The sequence below is a fragment of the Podarcis melisellensis genome (genome assembly GCF_964234715.1).
Source record: "Podarcis melisellensis genome assembly, chromosome: 6".
Lineage (NCBI taxonomy): Eukaryota > Metazoa > Chordata > Lepidosauria > Squamata > Lacertidae > Podarcis > Podarcis melisellensis.
Genome location: NC_138538.1, coordinates 70,602,920 through 70,621,996, shown reverse-complemented (window position 1 = coordinate 70,621,996; position 19,077 = coordinate 70,602,920). Strand labels below are relative to the sequence as shown.

General features: G+C 40.7%; 1 protein-coding gene across 5 annotated transcripts in view; it reads right to left on the bottom strand.

The window, feature by feature from the left end:
* PKN2 (protein kinase N2) overlaps nt 1-19,077 on the bottom strand; it is a 53,991-nt gene that overhangs the window by 11,397 nt on the left and 23,517 nt on the right. For 2 of the 5 annotated variants that reach the window (XM_081914138.1, XM_081914139.1), the window contains exons 3-15: nt 14,207-14,358; nt 12,501-12,618; nt 10,643-10,788; nt 10,335-10,548; nt 7,774-7,959; nt 6,957-7,066; nt 3,722-3,865; nt 3,549-3,624; nt 3,063-3,234; nt 2,739-2,868; nt 1,296-1,453; nt 1,130-1,205; nt 799-890 (exon numbers count right to left, since the gene is read on the bottom strand). In XM_081914138.1, the coding sequence (XP_081770264.1) occupies nt 799-890; nt 1,130-1,205; nt 1,296-1,453; nt 2,739-2,868; nt 3,063-3,234; nt 3,549-3,624; nt 3,722-3,865; nt 6,957-7,066; nt 7,774-7,959; nt 10,335-10,548; nt 10,643-10,788; nt 12,501-12,618; nt 14,207-14,358 (1,774 nt within the window). Of the gene's footprint in view, nt 1-798; nt 891-1,129; nt 1,206-1,295; nt 1,454-2,738; nt 2,869-3,062; nt 3,235-3,548; nt 3,625-3,721; nt 3,866-6,956; nt 7,067-7,773; nt 7,960-10,334; nt 10,549-10,642; nt 10,789-12,238; nt 12,398-12,500; nt 12,619-14,206; nt 14,359-19,077 lie in introns of those variants that run through there. The other 3 variants (XM_081914140.1, XM_081914141.1, XM_081914142.1) reach the window with 2 other exon arrangements.

Genomic DNA, 19,077 nt, shown 5'->3' with positions numbered 1-19,077 from the left:
TCTGGTTATGGATTTTTCGGGATGCGCACCGAGCCCCCGAAACAAATTAAATTTGTAACCAGAGGGTCCACTGTAATGAGAGTGACCCACAGGTAGCAAGAGCACACAAGGCCATCAGGACTTTTTTGGTAATATGTGGTAAATGACAACAGTGCTGAGTTCTTGCAAGGGGTATGATACTAATGTGATTTTTTTTTTTAAAAAAAGCACAGCAACAATGAATGACAGACAACTACACAATACGTGCATGCCCTCTTGTAGAGAGAAAGACAGAGACGGTTGACAAGCATAAAACCCAAGGACAGGCTGGGTACTATTTCTTACTGACCCAAGCACTCACTGTCATCCTACATTTACTTGTAATTATGTTCTACCAGAGATGCTTCCAAGTGTGTGTGTGTGTGTGTGTGTGTGTGTGTGTGTGTGTGTGTAAGGGTCAGGTTTCAAAATCTGGCAATTACAGCAGCCCATGATCAAGATCTAAAGAGCTGCACAACTAGTCTTATACATCAACAGGGTTTTCAGTTTGAGTTCTGAAGAGTGGCACCATCTTCTAAGACACGAAACATGGAAAACTGCTTTTCGGTTATATGGCAGGATCATAACATGCCCTGTTATAAAAACTCTTAACGAGTATTTTCTTTTTTTTAATGAAATGAAATTAGTTTCTGCAGACCTGAAATAAATTATGTTAAAAAATGTTAAAAATACAAGCCCTTGGCCCCACTCAAAGTAGTAGTCTTGGTCCGTGAGTTTAGGGCACATTCAGATTTAACGACACCTGTCCTTCACACTGACCTGTCTACTTCATCACGAGCAACAATGTCTCCTTTCTTTAAGGCTTTAATGGCAAACATTTCGTTTGTATTCTTATATTCAGCCAACAGGACCTGAAACACAAAATAATACTCAATTTGCATGCTTTCCATTACATTTTATGTTCCAAACTTGCAACTGTTGTGTATACGTTTAAAAACTTGCTTCAAAGCTGTGATAACTCAACAAGCCTATTACTGAGCACATAGTGAAATGCAACAGGGAGCTGCAAAGGAAAGTGGGTTAAGAGGAAGGAAGGGGGAAAACATGATGTGGAAAGAGACAATATTGTAATTTTAGCTGTCAAACATACCTTTCCAAAGTGTCCTCTACCCAGTACAGCACAACACCGGAAGTCTTGCAAACTGAATTGAAATCTCTGTTGTATTCTGAAATGCAGCAATTTTAAAAAGTAAATGACAATTTCTACTCAGTATTGGGTAGAGTTATACATCAAGTTAACATAAAAGAGGACTTACCTTCTATCTTCGGGCTCTCGTATATTATATTCTATATCAGAATTTGAATTTTGAGTCTCGCAAATAATTTCCGGCTGAAGTTTGGGGACAAAATTATTTCTGTCATTCTCAAAATCAAATGTTTCTGCATCCTGTGAAATGTGTAGAAGAAAAAAAATCTGAAGATTTAAAAAAACAAAAGTTGCTAGAAATTGGAGAAGAGTAATGTTACAGCAGTAGGTCTTAAATTTAGAATTGTGGAATTCAGAATCTCAAGGTTGATTCAAATGCCTTCTAAAAGAGCCTTCGAGAAACTATATCTATTTGCTAAACCTCTTGCACTGTTTGTGATAGGACCTGAAAGACAGCACAGAGGAACTCGGTCTAAGAAGTGGTTTAAGAATGCTATCATACAAGCTACCCTACACATATTCATGTTTCCCACATAAATGAAGTTGAAGAAAAATAAACAAACCCTCTTCCATGTATTACTGGGACACCTGCAATCAATTCTTCCTAGCCAAAGGCAACCTGGCATTTGGGTATTTCTAAACCTAGTTTAAGAACACATTTTGATTTTGATTGTTTAATTTATACACCGCTTAGTATGTTACAAGTATGTCTAAGTGGTATACAAAAAACTGAAGCAACAACAAACAACTTAAACAAAATATTACAAAAACATACAGTTACATGCAAAATGTTACAATAACACAAAGTTGCTAAGATCTACAGATCAATATCCATTCATTTTCCTTTTGATACTCAACCTCTGGGTTTTCACCCAGGGTCCAAGCAAACTCTCCGCTCACCCACAAAAGTCTCACAGCATTGATCTTCAAGTGCTTGAAAAGGTCTGTAAGATTCTTTATTAGGAGACAAGACTACTTCTTTCTGTATTTGAACAATCCCAAGCAATGTGCCAGGGACTTAGGGGAAGCCTGTTTAGAATGCCATCTTTAGAGGGAGGGAAGAAACACAAGGAGCCAGGCCTTGTCAATGAAACATGTCAGTGTCCATCCCTGCTTCTTTTAAGAAGTCTTAACAAATGTTTATTGGTTTGGCAGGGTTTGCAGAACCTGTGAGACTTGTTGATCATTAAATGCTTGTTGACAGTTCTCTGGTTAAGTTCTAACTTCAAATACTTCTTTGGTCAAGTATCTACTACCTCAAATGCTAGTACGGTGCAAACGAGTTTTTGCAGTTCAGCAGTTATTTAAAAGAAGAGGTCATGACCCGATTATAAGAACACTTTAAGCTATTACGCAACTCGGTTGAGAAAATTGCACACAGAAAGATCAGCTGCAGAACGTTGTGCATAGCAACCAATTATTAAAAAGTAAAGACGTCGATAAAACAACAACAAATCAAGAATACAACCTGTGCTATTTGTAGGTCACATTTCTCACAAACCTAGACACAACAATTTGTGCTATTGTTTTAAATCTATATTAGAAGTCTTGCCTGAGTGGGTGTAGGTGGAGCCTTTGGCTCAGGCGAAGGTTCGCTAATTTCTCCAAGAGAAGACGCACGTGGAGGAGTATGTGGGGGTTCGGGTTCAAGTTCAAACACCAGTTTGGCTACAGGGGAGTCACTTAAAAGAAAGCAATTCACTTGGTGAGCACGGCGACAATTTAGGAAAATTTTAAAAATACTTCATGCTAATTGATACTTTTCTCTTTTTAAAACCGGAAGAAGGAAATTCAAGAGGCGTAAATAAGCTTGTGTTTCCTTCTACATCACAGGAGTTTTGCCATATAAGCTTGCTTAAGCATCTCAGCCACTTACCTAGTTGGTGATCTTAATTCAGGAATGTGCGCATCACCTCCTGCAACTGCGGCAGGCACAGCTTGAGGGCTGAAGGTGCCGGTATGATTTACTGTAGGAATAGCTCTTCTCACAAGCCTTCCCCAAGTGGCAATATTAATATTCATTTGAGGAGCTCTGAGAAATGTTTTGCCTGTGGTTAAAGAAAACAGAGAGCACAAGTAATCTTTTTACTTATCACCAAAAGCTATAATTAAAAGAGAATTCATATTCATTAGTTTATTATTTGTGATGAATAAACTGAACATGTCACATATTCCACATTTTCCTGCTTTTTTTTTTTTTTACAAACAGATTTCACTATTGAAAGCCCCTTCTACAATTTCTAAACAAATATTTTTACACGAAATTCTGATGTTTAGCATCAGCATCCTTTTCAGTTAACTTTTGAGAATATAAGCCTGTATTAAGATTAAGATACAACACCGATTTGATGAAATCTGTTACCTTGCTGCTTGGAGAAAATTTTCTTTTGCCTTTGAAGTTTTGGTCTTCTTTCAATAACTGGATTAAAAAATGTAACCTGCAATTCAGACAAGATGTGTTAAATCACAAAACAATGAATCTTGGAAATCTTTCACAGCCTTTAATAATTTTCTTTAAAAAACATTGGCACTTACCTCTGCAAATAGAGTACCCTGGGGTTCAAGATAGAGACACATTCCATGTCGCTGGTTGTCTAAGAAATCTTCTAACCTCAGAAACTTCACCGCACAGAGAGATCTCCAATCGCGCCAATAAACAGAAATTTCTAATTCACGTGACTGAAGGGATTTGAGGAGGAGGAGACAATGTTAATTTGTGCAGCTGCTACAGTTCTAAAGATTGTATCCAATACACTCACTCCATAAGTGCAAATGTTTATGCTTGGGCAACAGAACTTCCCCTGTAACCCTCTCCATTTCCTTCCCAAATCTGCTCTGGAGGATTGGGCAAAACCCCAGAAAAGATTGCGGGTGGGTGAGGGCATGGGGGAAAAAGAAAGGGGAGTTCCGCTGCACAAGTGTAAATCCTTGCACTACCCAGATTAGGTGCTACATTCCATGCAAGTGAATAGTGTACACATTCCCTCCCCAGCACCACCTCACCATGGGAGCTGGTGACTCTGGCATGGGAGGGGAAACACACTACTGACCCTGTATACATGTTTCACTTACTTCATATGAACTGGCCAGGAAGACATGCCTATAAAAGAATGGGCATTAACAAGTGACCAGAAGCATTCCATAGGAACACAGAAAGCTACCTTATATCATGTCAGACCAGGGGTCGGCAAAGTTCTTTGTGGCTTGGGCTGGTTCTGGTGAGCCGGAGAGTGTTGTTGCATGCAAACGCTATTTCAGGCGCTCCATCCAGCGTGGAGGCGGTGTGTGCAGTTTCCCATTGGCTGCAGGAGCTTCCTGTAGCTAATGGAAAGCCAGCCAGCGACACGGAAAGTGGCCCCTGCTCTGCTCTGTGCCAGTTTAGAGCAGTGCAAGGGAGCCGACTGAGCAGGCGGCAGGGGTGCCCGAGCAGGCAGCAGGGGTCCATGGGCTGGTTAAACGACCCCCATGGGCTGCTTGTGGCCCATGGGCCTTAAGTTGCTGACCCCTGTGTCAGACCATTAATCTGTCCAAATCAGTTTTCTCTACACTTGACTGGCCATGGACCTACAGGGTTTCAGGCAGGGATCGATCCGAGCCCCTCCTCAAGATACTGGAAACCGAACCTGTGTTCTACCACCGCTGCACCACGCCCCCCTACCAAATGCAACAGTGCTCAGGGTGAACCTAGGGTTTTACAAAGCCCTTTGTAAAGTGTGTTCCAATTTAAAATGGCTACTATCAAAACACCCGCATACAGAGTCAACAACATTTGTTCTAATGCAGTCCATGTTATGAAAGATGAGCCGTGAAAATATATATTTTTACAAGGTGAAATTCTTGCCTTGCACAACCGCTTGAAACAATACCCATACATGCAGAACAAACACTACAGGTAGCTTAATTCAGTGTGGCACTAGGTGGGCTGAAAGGGAATGATTTACTACTGGCAATCACAGGCGCGGATAAAAGGAAACTCCTGCAACTTCTGTAATATATAGCCTGGATGACAGTGCTGAAGGGAATAACGCTCTGGCCTCTGCTGTCGGTCAGGGGACCAAGGGTCACCGAGAGGTTGCACCTCCTGCCTCCCAGGAAGAGCAGCATGCAGAGGGGGAGTTGAGCCTGTCCCCATCCATCAGTCAGAGAGTGAACAGCTGAAGGGAGCTAGATTCCTCCTCCCTGCCAGAATGAGCACTTGGCTCCACAAGTCAATTGCTCTGGGACCACAAAGCTCAAGGGAAGCTTTGGGCTACTGGAGGCTGGACTTCTTGCCACCCAAGAGCATGCTAAAGACCAACATGGCCATGCTTTTCCCTTTTGCGAAAGGGAACATGTAGGCTTTTATTTTAAATAACTGTACACCACTTAGAAATTTTTAGGCATTTCCGTCAGTGTTTATTGACAACAACCACCACCAACGAAGGAGAATCAGACACAGGTAATTCTTCTGTTTCAATTCACAAATATAAACGGGCTCTCCCAATCTCCACAAAATCCCCTGTTATCATTGGATCCTATTTAAATGGAACAATTTTCCGTTATCACAGTGCTTCAAGCCATCTCCATTTACTAACTTGCATTGTTTCTGCCTAAGGAAACAATAGTCTGCACGTGTGAATTTACCCCCAACACTCAAGACCACCTTCGTGGCACGTATTCATTGCAGAAAGTTAACAAATATTAACAAGCCTTCAGTTCAAGTGCTTAAACTGCACTGAGTTCAAAGGAATTTAAAATACACTTCTGTTGTCCAGAATTGAACCCCACACATTTTAGCTTAAAACTCCTTCCCGAAGCAAGAATTAGTTGGGATATTAACTTCAAAATCAGTTCAACTGATTTTTTTTTAAATATAATTAATGGGCTTTATTTTTTAAATTAATATTCTGGAAGAATATGGTATATATTTAATTTTGGAAGAAATTTTATTCATTGGCCAAATATCAGTTTCCTTTCACCCTCTCACATTAAAGCAACTGGCAGACTGTGAAAATAGCAAATGAAGAATGTTGTTGCTGTTGTTGTTGTTATTTTAAGAATAGTTGTTTGACTTGTTATAAACCTTTATTGGCTAGATCTTAGAGCTTTGTTGTTTTCCAGTCTACAGTGGACGCTTGGGTCACTGCGGGATGCATGTTCCATGCGGGATGCACGTTCGCAACCCACAGCAGCGCATCTGCGCACTCGCGGGTTGCGGTTCGGCGCTTCTGCGCATGCGCAACCCCCCAAACCCAGAGGTAACCCAGTCTGGTACTTCCGGGTTTCGGCAGGTCCGTAACCTGAAAAAACACAACCTGAACCGTCTGTAACCCGAGGTATGACTGTATCTACTTTCAGGTCTATTGAAATAATTTATCTAACCGGAGGAAATATTGTTTATCACTCGTTAAAGTCTACAATCGCTCTTAACTTCATCCTCAAGAAACTGATAAGAGCCATAAATCACCAATAGTGTGGAATTTATTACAAAATACAGAGAATTAGAATCCTATAGAATGGGATGCACTTCTGCTTATGCAAGTGATGTTTCAAATTTTTGCTGACTCCTCCAGTCCCCTTTCTGCAGATTACAGTGCCTCATAACATCCTGTTTCAAGTAATAGCCCAGAACTTGGAAGTGGCTTTTCAAGGACCAGCAGAAGGAGCAGGGTAGCAAAAAACAAACAAAACTTCAGATCCCAGCTAGGACCTCTTTGTGTATATATACAGACAAATAAACATAAAATTACCAAGTTGGTAATCACTATTAACACAATAAAGAGGTCCTTACTCGGTCTAGCTCCAGTGTAAATTTCTGATCCCATGACTGATTGGAAATAGGCTTCCAGCTAGTTTGATCAACCACCGTATTGTCCAACTTCAAAACGGCACAGATTTCGTCTGTAAGAAAATTACACAAACTCAGCTTAGAACTTTAAGAGGATTTTCAAGAAGTAAAACAAGCAAAACATGCAAAGACTGGTTATGTGTCTGGAATGGAAAAACAAATACAAACATTACGAGCTGCAAGAATCTGTGGCTACTGTTAAGTTTACGATTATTTTAAACGTCTTATGTTTAATGTCTTTGCTTCTTTTACCCTTGCTAAATAATGGTGAATGTTGACACACTCACCCAGTTGAAACTCCCACCAGCTGAAGTTTCCCAATCCATTGTGAGTGGGGTTCAACCCTTCGCTGATAAAGGACTTAACACTGCTGACGGTATTTCCTGCTGCTGCTGCTGCAGCCTCCCTCCATCTTTCCTCACCAATGTGCCTGGCAGTGGTGATGGAAGCTGGCACCAGGGCTCCTGCTATGCTCTGGAGTGCTTTAGCAATGTCTTACGTGGCAGCACCCCTGAGAAATAAGTTCTCAGGATTCCCAAGCCAGTGTACTTTTCAACCTACTTAATATTTTTTAGCATTCACGGTCCTATTCCAAAACAGGAAACTTGTTCAAGACCTCGGCCTGAATGATCTGATGTGCTTGAGTATACCCCTGTTAAGTAGTACTACTGATAACCCAATTTTGCATGTATCTACTCTTACTAAAAGGCTTCATGAAAGTGTTTTCTGAAGATAAAAGCAAAGGTAAAATGTACTGAACTGGACAAATCATCAGTTTTCAGGAGGTTCCGACTACTCCCACTTTTACTTTTGCTTGTTCGGCTCATGAAAGATGATCTGGCTTCACTTGGACTCCATCCAGGTAGAGTAATGGATGTGGCTTTTGATCGACCGGGGACATTCTCCAAAATATCTTGGCAGCCCATGAGCCTAACTTCCAAAGTACCTAGAATGAGATCAGATTGCCTTGGCTCATATTCCTAGCAAAACACCAGCTTCAGCAAATACAAATAGCTCATGAATGGTAGCAGGACAGGTAACTCACAAACTTTCAGTCTTGTGGAGACGATCTAAAAGCACAAACCTTATTTTTTAGCTAGACACAATGTAAAAGCTGCTTCAAACAATGTCTATGAAAAAATAAGCATACATATTTATGGGGGGCAGGATACCCTGATCAAGTGTTTCCCTGGCACACCTTCACAAGTTTCACAGCACTATCCATGCCTTTCGAAACATACATTTGTTTTCATATATCACCTTTCTCAATGTGAAGCCTTCTAGATGTTGCTGGATATAACTCCCATAAATTCTTGGCCAATGGGTTGATGGGAATTGCAGTCCAAAATTTCTAGAGGGCAACAGTTTGGGAAATGCTACCTTACACACTGGGGGATAGTCAACCGAGTGTTACTCAGAGTAGACCAACTGAAATAAATTAACAAGATTAAGCTAAACCCATTAATTTCAATAGTCCTACACCGAGTAAAAATTAGCTGAATACCACCCATCATACTTTTAACACAAATACAGTAAAAAGGAACATTAATTTTTTAAGAAAAATGCAAATCAACTTTTACCATTTCAACTTTGACTTACATGTGAACTTTCAATGTGAATTTATTTGGCAAGGGACAGATTGTGTGCGCAGGACTCCGTATGTAACGAGCTAGTTCTGCTACAAGTTCAGTTTAAAAACTAAAGTCATTTTGGGAAACACAAGCTAACAGCTGTGCTCGTGCTTCTAATTTGGTTGTTTATTAAATAATTTAGTAAACAACATATTAGGAACAGAGTTTTTATTCAACACCTGCTTCAAGTTAGCAAATAAAATCTGCAGGGATGTATTTAAGATCTTCATTAAGCATACGAAATATCTTGGAATTTATTTTCTTTATGAAGTGCTGCAATTACAGACACACACACAGGCTGTCTAGAGGAACTGTTGGACTATATAGTTTCAACTTCCATAACCCCTGTGCAGACGTTTATTCTTGTGGAATACTAACTCCTAAATTTCTTATATTTAATTACTTTAATCTAGAAAACCCATTAGCACAAGTAAATGGGAGATGCATTTTTATACATTGCTGCTATTTGCAATTCTCTCTTCACGTTATTAGCAAAGTCTTAATGCTTTGCAGAAATCTCCCTTTAGGAAAAACTTAATTTCCATCACAACTCAGTTGCATGTGATTATGACCATACTTCATCTCTACTGCCATGTCTGATGGTTGACCGGTGAGAGCCCACAACCCCCACGTCACCTAAAAGTGTAACGCGAGGAATAATGGAGCAGATGTTCTCAAAGCATTTGGGGGTATTAAAAGCATCATATCAAGGGCTTCTAAATTCTGTGTTAGACTCTGCTAGTGGATAGTAGGACTTTGTGGGTCCCAGGAATTGGCTTGGGGGGTAGGGCGCTGAAATCCTTTGCCTGATCAGTTGTTGGGACAAGGTGTTGGATCCAATGCTTGGCAATCCACAAGTCTCATGCAACATACTTCTGCTTGGACAACACAACTCCCCCCCCCCTCTCTCCTGTGCCCCACCCCCCATACCCTCAAAATATGTCCCAGAGGAGAAGATTTTGGGGTTCCTGGGGAGAAAGGAGAAGTCCCGTTGTGCAAGCAGACCACTGCACACACAGAGTTGGACACAAAAGTCTCCAATATTAATTAGTTTGCTAATTCTGATTACAAAAATCCTTTGGGTTTTGCTGTGCTAGAATAGCAAGACCCACCTCTTAAAAGCACCAACCACAAGAATCTTCTTAACCAAGATAAATGCAAGCCACTACTCAGAAGTTTGAGGTTAGTCAGTGTCAGGGAAGAGTTAGAAGTTTTCAGTTTCTCAGAGGGAGAAAGCATTCCCCAAGGGGGGGAAGGAGAGCAGTGAAGCTAATAGAAGGGAGCAAGAGGAACAACAGGGAGGGACCAGCTGTTCACAGGAAAGGCAAGGGTTAAGTTCTAGCTCAGATTCGGAGGAGGGGAGATACAGGCCAGCTCTAACCAGGAGGTTAGAAAAAAGAGCGGGAAAGCGAAGGGAAGGGCGCCTTCGCCATTTTGAGGATGGCTGGTCACGGAGAAGCAGAAGGTATCTGAAATAAGTGACTCTGAGGAATGATATTTAAGAACCGTTTATAAGATTGTTTTGTTAATAATCAATAAAAAGTTATAAAAGAACAAGAAGCGTTTGTGTGGTGATCTGAAGAGGACAATGACCAGGCCTGACAGTCAGCAACTGAAATATTCACAATTATGCAATTAGCACAAACAGAAACAATAACAAACATTTCCAGAAAAAAAGAACACCACAAACCTGTTAAAGCGGCTGGCTTGGATAGTGTACTATATTGATTCTGTGTAGAGATCATACTTTGACGTGGACTTAGTGTTGGTGACGAAACAAGTGAAAGTTCTTCTATAATAATACTGCTTTTGGGGTGGTTTTTAGGGAGTTCATTAAGTCTCTGTTCTAGTGAATACTTTAAGAGGTCCAACTTCTGGCTTGATTCATTAAATCTTGCTTGAGCCTTGTTTGTGAAAAAATAAGAAAAGAAAACCGCTAAGAAAATTGTTGAAATAGAACTGTTTAAATTCAGATTTTATTTACTCTGTTAAAATTACCTCTGAGAGTGCTTTTCTGTCAGTAACTTTTCCAGATCCGAGCAACTTCATAACATTTTTTGCCCCTTCTGCTACTGCATATTCTATCCTAAAATGATGCCGCAGTTCCTCCATTCGGAGCTCAAGGGGGCTTATAACAGGTTTTGCTGCAGGTAAAAATACACACAGAGATATTTAGTATGCATTCAACTAGCTTTTTAATATGGTTATCTTAATACAAACAACTGCTAAACATTTTGACCACAGAAATAATTAAAAGTCCTAGCCTGGTTGGTGAAAGAAGTGAGATGTTAAGTTTAGGTTACAATTTTCAAAAACGCATCATTTGCCAATGTGAAGACCTCAGGAATACCTGTGGTCCTGAGACCAAGTGGTCCTTTTGCATGCAACAACTGATAGCACTGCAGCATATTTTTAGGGTAGCTGCATGGTGTCATGGGATTCCAACTAAACATGAAGGCTGTTGAGACAATATCCACCTTGCTGGGTTATCTCCAAATCTGCACGTGGCTGGTGTTGGTTAAACAACGCAGCTTCGTAGACCGTGCTTTGAAATTGGCTTGTTTTGAAAATGGCCAGAATCTGTGATAAATTCAAAATCCCTAGCTTGCACGCAAGGACAAGTCAAGATTAGGGGAATCTGAAACAAAACACTAGCAAGGTCTTCTCCCGCCCACACTGGGAGAGAGGAGAGCATGCAAGCTTGAGACTTCAGTCAGCCTCTTTTCAGACTGTGAATGTAAGGCAAAACCATGGCTGAGTGTTATGTGCTAATGCAGCCATGTAAGTTGTTATAGTTTATTTCCTTCTCAAACCTTTAGCTCACGCTCACAATTTTCTCAGCAAAAAGGGCAGGAGTTGCAAGATTTCTGTTGGTGCTACTGAACTGGAGTGCACAACTCATTTCACTCTGAGGGCCTTTCACATTTTCATTAAGTGGGCTACATTGCTATTTTACTCAAATTGTTACAATCAACTCGGTTTGCTCTGCAGCCTATTCCATGAGCCCCCTTTCTATTTTCTATGCATGGTATCACCTTTCTCAACCACCATAGGTTTGCTTACTATCTCAACAGTTGCTGGCTCTCATGGTATCTCTCCACTGCTTCTCTCTGTACTCCTTAGCACTCTTCTGTCTGTGGCCCAGCATGGATTTCTCTTGACTCCCATTTCCCCATCCATCTATCCACCCATCCATCCTCCTTTTCTTCTTTGAATTATATCCTCTGCCCTTTCATTTACATTTCTTCATGGAGAAAACACAAGACCCACTCTCCCAGCAATTCACACACTGAGGGAGTCTTCAATTCTGTCTGGCTGCAGATGATGGGAAATCTGGTGCCCATATTCCGTTACAAGCTTCTAGCACAAGATTTATGAAGGACACGGGCCATGCAGAAAGCCTTTACTAGTGCACCGTGCATGCCTGGTCACATTTTAAATAAATTTACCATGTGCAATGACCCATTGTACAGCAGGCCAAAGGCACCACTCAGCCAGGCTTTTGATGGCTAGCTTTCTAACCTTACATGTGAATGAGCCAGTACATCCGGGAAGGGCACTTAAAATGTGACTAGGCATTTGTGGAAAGCTTACAATTTGGGGCTTTCCATGTGGCAAGAGTCCCGTATAGATCAGGTCTTCGGGGGAGAGATGAAACTATACAGATGTAGAGCAGCATGCACTATCCCACACCCACTTTTGATAGAGTTGGGCAAGCCAGAGAAGTTGCCACAGAGTGGGGCTGGATTGCCAACCATGGGGATTTAGAATTTTCCCCAGGGTCGAGGGGGAAGGCAAGATCCTATCCAAGATTCTATCAACAGTATAGAGAACGTTCTTCTCTTGAATGCTTCACCATTATCAAAAGCCAATTCGTTAGTCTGGACTGCCTGAAGTATCTGCATCCTTATAACTTCAATTTTTGTCTTGCTGTCCTGAAGCATCTGTTGAGCTGTCGCAAGAAGCTTTCTATCCTAAAAAGAAAAGAAAGATGCTCTTAAAATATGAATTCTGGAGGGACATCCAAGTAACAGCAGCTTGCGTTGTCTTTTCTTGACAAATTCAAGGCGATTCAGAAATCACATAGTTTTGCGACTATTGTGTAACACATTTTGCTGTTTCCTTCCTCCATTGTATTTCCCGCTCAATTTATGTTTTATCCACTTGTCATAATTTTGCATCAAATACTCTATTACTGCCTCTTTAAATTTCTTTCTTCCTGCTACATATTTTAACCTATCACCGACCCTTGCAGAAGATGGCAGAGTATTAAAAATAAAGTTTTAATAGGAAAGTAGATCCCAGAAACCCAAGAGACTTGAGTGGAAGCTTTCAACATGCAGAACTGCTGTACTGCGGAATAATTCAAAGTTCGCAAAACTAAAATGTTGCGCTATTGTACTCTGCAACACATTGCTTATCATCAAAGGGCTCCTGTACTGATTGTAATGTCACGTGGACCGTATAAACTTATGACTGGAATTTCTGCAAGCCCTTGAAATTGTTATCGGCAGTCACTGATCCCCAAAGTTAAGGACTTGCACCATAATGTCATTTGCATTTGTTTGCCAGTAGAGAATGTGCAAGATGTTTCTTCAAATAAAATATATGACAAAACTATCCACAGACATACTGGTAGAGCTTGTAAGGGAAAACAAGGCTTTTAAATATTTGAAGTAATGGAAAGGAGCTTGGAAGAAACAGCTTCCCTCCATGTTAGAAGTGCTGTAGTAAGATTAACAGTGTAATTTAACATGTATAACTGAAACAGTGCTTGGAAAGCTACAAATTGAGTTTCAAAAAGGTCAGGGAGCCATCAGGAAGCAATTCAAACTGCCAACTCTCAGTCTCTGCAATCCATTCAGATCACTTATAGTAATCTGCATTTCTTTTGTTCTTTCGCCACATGCCAACATCCTGGTTCCAAGTTAGGGTTGCTGATGAGCACTATTCCTGGGCTTGGGACAGATGTGGCACTTCCAAAGTGTAAGAACGGGATGGGCGAAGGCTGTTTTTTTAAAATAAAAAGCTACAGCATAATCCGAGAAGATGTTCAGTTGGCACATCTTCTCAAAAGAAGCCAGTACTCAACCAGCTAACAAAAGATTCCTGCCTTGCTTGGAAACAAAATGAATTTAGAAACTTTGTTTTAATGCAGCATATGATGGATTTTCCTACAAGGCATTTTGTCACACTACCCGTATCAGGTAGTGATATAATATCAGGTTTTCAGAATGTATCAAACTTCCCAACATTTTTTCGTTTTTCAAATAATGTGATGCACGTATGATAGCCTATTGGGATCAAACATGAATTACTTCTAAATGACCACACCACTCTTTATGGAAGTATGCGTTTCTTTAACACTGTCTGGTTTACCCAAGATTAATAATAATAATAATAATAATAATAATAATAATAATAATAATTTATTATTTCTACCCTGCCCATCTGGCTGAGTTTCCCCAGCCACTCTGGGCGGCCTCCTCAACTGAAAAAAAAAAGTCATTTGAACGCAAACTGGAAAGATGGTAAATTTAACTGGCTTTTCATAAGTCTTACCTTTGATGAGCCATTTGAATACATGTGGATCATATTCTCTGCACCTTGTTTTACTTTCAATTCTATATCCAACTGTTTTTTTAAGGCCATCAGCCTGTTGTTGGTTGGAAAACGAGGGTCACTGTTTGGTGTATCTGGAGTTCTGGGGCAATCTGTGTATTACATATAATCAAACCAAACAACAATTATTCTAAACGGATCTATGCTAGATTAAAATAGCAAAATGTCAAAGTATTAAGATTAATATAAAATTATTTCAGTTAGCCAAATTATTTTAGTAAGCATACAGTACTTCTACTAAGAAATCTTTTATATCTTTGCCCAAGATTACACCTGATATCTGCCATGCTTTCTATTGTAGTAACTTTTCAGTATTTTGCACAAACTAGTATCCATGTCAAAGTGAGGTGATGGTTTCTCACTGAGGCACAGACTATCAGGTTTCCTATCTTGTCTTGGGTGACTGGTATATAGCTTTTCCACTCCAACTGAGAACTGATAATCTAAGAAAAAAGTTCTTGGACAAAATTAAACCATTCACTAATAATAATTCTAAGAGATCTTATCAAATATAATATTTCACAATATATTTCAAATATAATGGAAAAGCATTCCCAGTAAAAGCTGAGAATAAGGTCAACTGCAATAAATAATGGCTCAGTTCCAGAATTCTGCTCATGGAACTCTCCCATCGAAAATCCCCGTGAACTCTGGGGGGCTGCGGGAATCTGTAGAACCACTGGCATAATGACTACCCTTCCCCTCTGCGCTGCCAGACTTCTAGCCATGGAAGCATCTGCTGAATCCAAAACACTTCCATTAACAAAAATATCCCTTTTATTTGTGTATCCAATCCTCTCCCCCTCTCTCTTTACCGGATGTTGATTCAGTTAATCTCAATAATAATAATAATAATAATAATAATAATTTTTTATTTATACCCCGCCCTCCCCAGCCAAGGCCAGGCTCAGAGTGGCTTACAAGCAATAATAAAAACAAGATGAATGATTACAACTTAAAAACAAAAATAAAGTACAACATTAAAATAATGGAACATTAAAATAAAAATGTAGCCTCATCGCAGGAGGAGAAGGAAAAGAAAAAAGAAAGAGAGGGAGGGAGGGAATCAAATTGGCTCCAAGGCAAAGGCCAGGCAGAACACCTCTGTCTTACAGGCCCTGCGGAAAGAAATCAGATCCTGCAGGGCCTTGGTCTCATGAGGCAGAGCGTTCCACCAGGCCGGAGCCAGAGTTGAAAAGGCCCTGGCTCTGGTTGAAGCCAATCTAACTTCCTTAGGGCCTGGGACCACTAGGGTGTTTTTATTTATGGACCTTGAGGCTCTCCATGGGGGCATACCAGGAGAAGCGGCCCCGTAGGTACGAGGGTCCTAGGCCGTGAAGGGCTTTAAAGGTCAAAAGCAGCACCTTAAATCTGACCCTGTACTCCACCGGGAGCCAGTGCAGCTTGAAAAGCACTGGGTGAATATGCTCCCATGGCAGAGACCCCGTGAGGAGCCTCGCTGCAGCATTCCGTACCCGCTGGAGTTTCTGGGACAGCTTCAAGGGCAGCCCCGCGTAGAGCGAATTACAGTAGTCAAGCCTGGAGATGACCGTCGCATTGATCACTGTGGCCAGGTTGGGGCGTGAAAGGTAAGGGACCAACTGCTTGATGCGGCGAAGGTGGAAAAATGTCGCCTTGGCTGTTGCTGTAACTTGCGCCTCCATGGAAAGAGAGGCGTCAAGGATTACACGCAAACTCTTAACGGAAGGCAATGGCACTAATTGGGCCCCCGCAAGAGAAGGGAGTTGGTCCCTCATCCCCATGCCATCCCGACCTAGCCATAGGACCTCTGTCTTCGAAGATACTCTGTCTGTCTTAATACTTTATGTTCTACATACATACAAAGGGTAAGCACAAGTTACTATTTGTTGTAGGTTACAGTGCCTAACGCTTAAGTAATTCATTTCTTATGCCAAGAACACTAGAGCTAGCGTAAGAAAAAAAGTAGTGCCTGTATTGTTTAAGTGACTGTTGGTGAAAAGGAACGAATGGTTGACATAAGCAAGCCTGAATGTCTAATTTAAAAACATTTTTTTTGGTTAGTAGTAACTACTATAAAGTAATCAAAAAGCAGAACTAGTTGTGGCTTTCATAGTTATAAAACCATCCATGGACTGCATCAACAAACTGTCTAGTTGCTTTACAATAATTTTGGTTCCAGTGACAATTTGCTTAATCTTATGTTTACTGATTATGTATTTACTGAACATTAACTAGTTTCCCATTCCAACAAAAACTGTGTCCATCATTATGTCCACTACAGGGAACACCTTGAAAAAACTTCCACACATCTAGAGATACTATCAACATAGAAGGAATGCTGTAGCCAGGGAAAAAGTGTTTTGAAATTATTCTCTTGGCTCACTTTCCCTCATAGAATCATAGAGTTGGAAGAGACCACAAGGGCCATCGATTCCAACCCCCTGCCAAGCAGGGAACACCATCAGAGCACTCCTGACATATGGTTGTCAAGCCTCTGCTTAAAGACCTCCAAAGAAGGAGACTCCACCACACTCCTTGGCAGCAAATTCCACTGTCGAACAGCTCTTACTGTCAGGAAGTTCTTCCTAATGTTTAGGTGGAATCTTCTTTCTTGTAGTTTGGATCCATTGCTCCGTGTCCGCTTCTCTGGAGCAGCAGAAAGCAACCTTTCTCCCTCCTCTATGTGACATCCTTTTATATATTTGAACATGGCTATCATATCACCCCTTAACCTCCTCTTCTCCAGGCTAAACATGCCCAGCTCCCTTAGCCGTTCCTCATAAGGCATCGTTTCCAGGCCTTTGACCATTTTGGTTGCCCTCCTCTGGACACGTTCCAGTTTGTCAGTGTCCTTCTTGAACTGTGGTGCCCAGAACTGGACACAGTACTCCAGCTGAGGTCTGACCAGAGCAGAATACAGTGGCACTATTACTTCCCTTGATCTAGATGCTATACTCCTATTGATGCAGCCCAGAATTGCATTGGCTTTTTTAGCTGCCGCGTCACACTGTTGGCTCATGTCAAGTTTGTGGTCAACCAAGACTCCTAGATCCTTTTCACATGTACTGCTCTCAAGCCAGGTGTCACCCATCTTGTATTTGTGCCTCTCATTTTTTTTGCCCAAGTGCAATACTTTACATTTCTCCCTGTTAAAATTGATCTTGTTTGTTTTGGCCCAGTTCTCTAATCTGTCAAGGTCGTTTTGAAGTGTGATCCTGTCCTCTGGGGTGTTAGCCACCCCTCCCAGTTTGGTGTCATCTGCAAATTTGATCAGGATGCCCTTGAGTCCTTCATCCAAGTCGTTGATAAAGATGTTGAATAAGACCGGGCCCAAGACAGAACCCTGTGGCACCCCACTAGTCACTCTTCTCCAGGATGAAGAGGAACCATTGATGAGCACCCTTTGGGTTCGGTCAGTCAGCCAGTTACAAATCCCTCAACTTTACCACTTTAAATTCAGAGTGAAACAGAGAACTATTTCCCAAACATTGATGTCTGTAAGTCCCACTGAAATGTATGGACTTAGTCATTAACATACATCCATTTATTTCAATGAGATACAGAATATGACTTAGATACAATCCACTAGCCCGTGTTGTTTTGATCTCACATTTGCTATACTGTATCTCCTTTTACCATTCCTTCCAAATTTTTTTGTTCTTCAATATTCTCTCCAGTTATTCCTTTCCGTTGCTCACTGTATGCATACACGTGTACACAGACACGCATCAAGCAAATATCCAGAGAGATAAATAAAACACAAAATATGAGGTAGGTGACAAAAAATGAAGCACCTTTTTCTCTCAGACGCACGCTACTGCTATATTTTCTCCACTGATTCTCAGAAGCATGAAAGAAATACAAATATTTCTTGGAAAACATGTCTGCATGTGCTTGATATTGGACATAGAACTAAACAACAACAACATAGGTTCCAACAAATAATGGCCAAATATCTGGTTACAACCACACTATTTATTGTACTTTGTGTTATTCAACTGTTCTTTCCAGAAATATACACTTACAATATATGAAAAACACTTTTTCTGTCCAACTGAATAATCCAAATTTACCTAAAACAGAGAGCTGACTAAAGTCTTGGGCAATGCTAACATGGAAAGAACATTTATTTCATGTTGTTGAATTTCAATCTCCACAGAAAACTTGTTGAACCTAATGGCCGATTCAACACTGCCACTTTTGAGCAAACTACCTCATGACTGAGACTTAAATGCCAATCCTTCCTCTAATCTTCCTCTTCAAATAGCTGCAGAAATAGGTTCCTAGAAAATTAGGACAGGATTGTAACCAAGGTAAAACTCTTCAAACATGACTATATGCTTTGACAAGCATTTCCGATACGGATTATATTCAGAAGCTTACTAACAAAATGAATTAGTTACATCAAATATAACATTCTCTATAGCACTCTAACAGGAGTGCTCATTTAAAGGCAGAAGCCTAATGCTATGATTCAGAGTGCTACAAAGTTAGCAAATGATAAAAACATTAGTTTTTTCAAATTGTTATTGTTGCAGTTGAGAAACCAAAATATAACAGGTTTTTAGATTTCCTCATCTCCTAGCACTCTAGACAATAGTTTCCTAACGTCCTTATCAATGCACTTCAGTAATTACCAATATAAAGATATATATTTTAGTAATCTGTATGGCTTGAAGGGCACACTTGGTTGCAATCCTAACCAGGTCTACTGAATGGCAAACTTGATAGTAGACTTCATATGCGTACCAACCAAGAAAAAACCCTCAAATGGCCCAAGACCTGCCACTGGGTTGATTGTGAGTTCACAAACTAAACATAAGAACCGT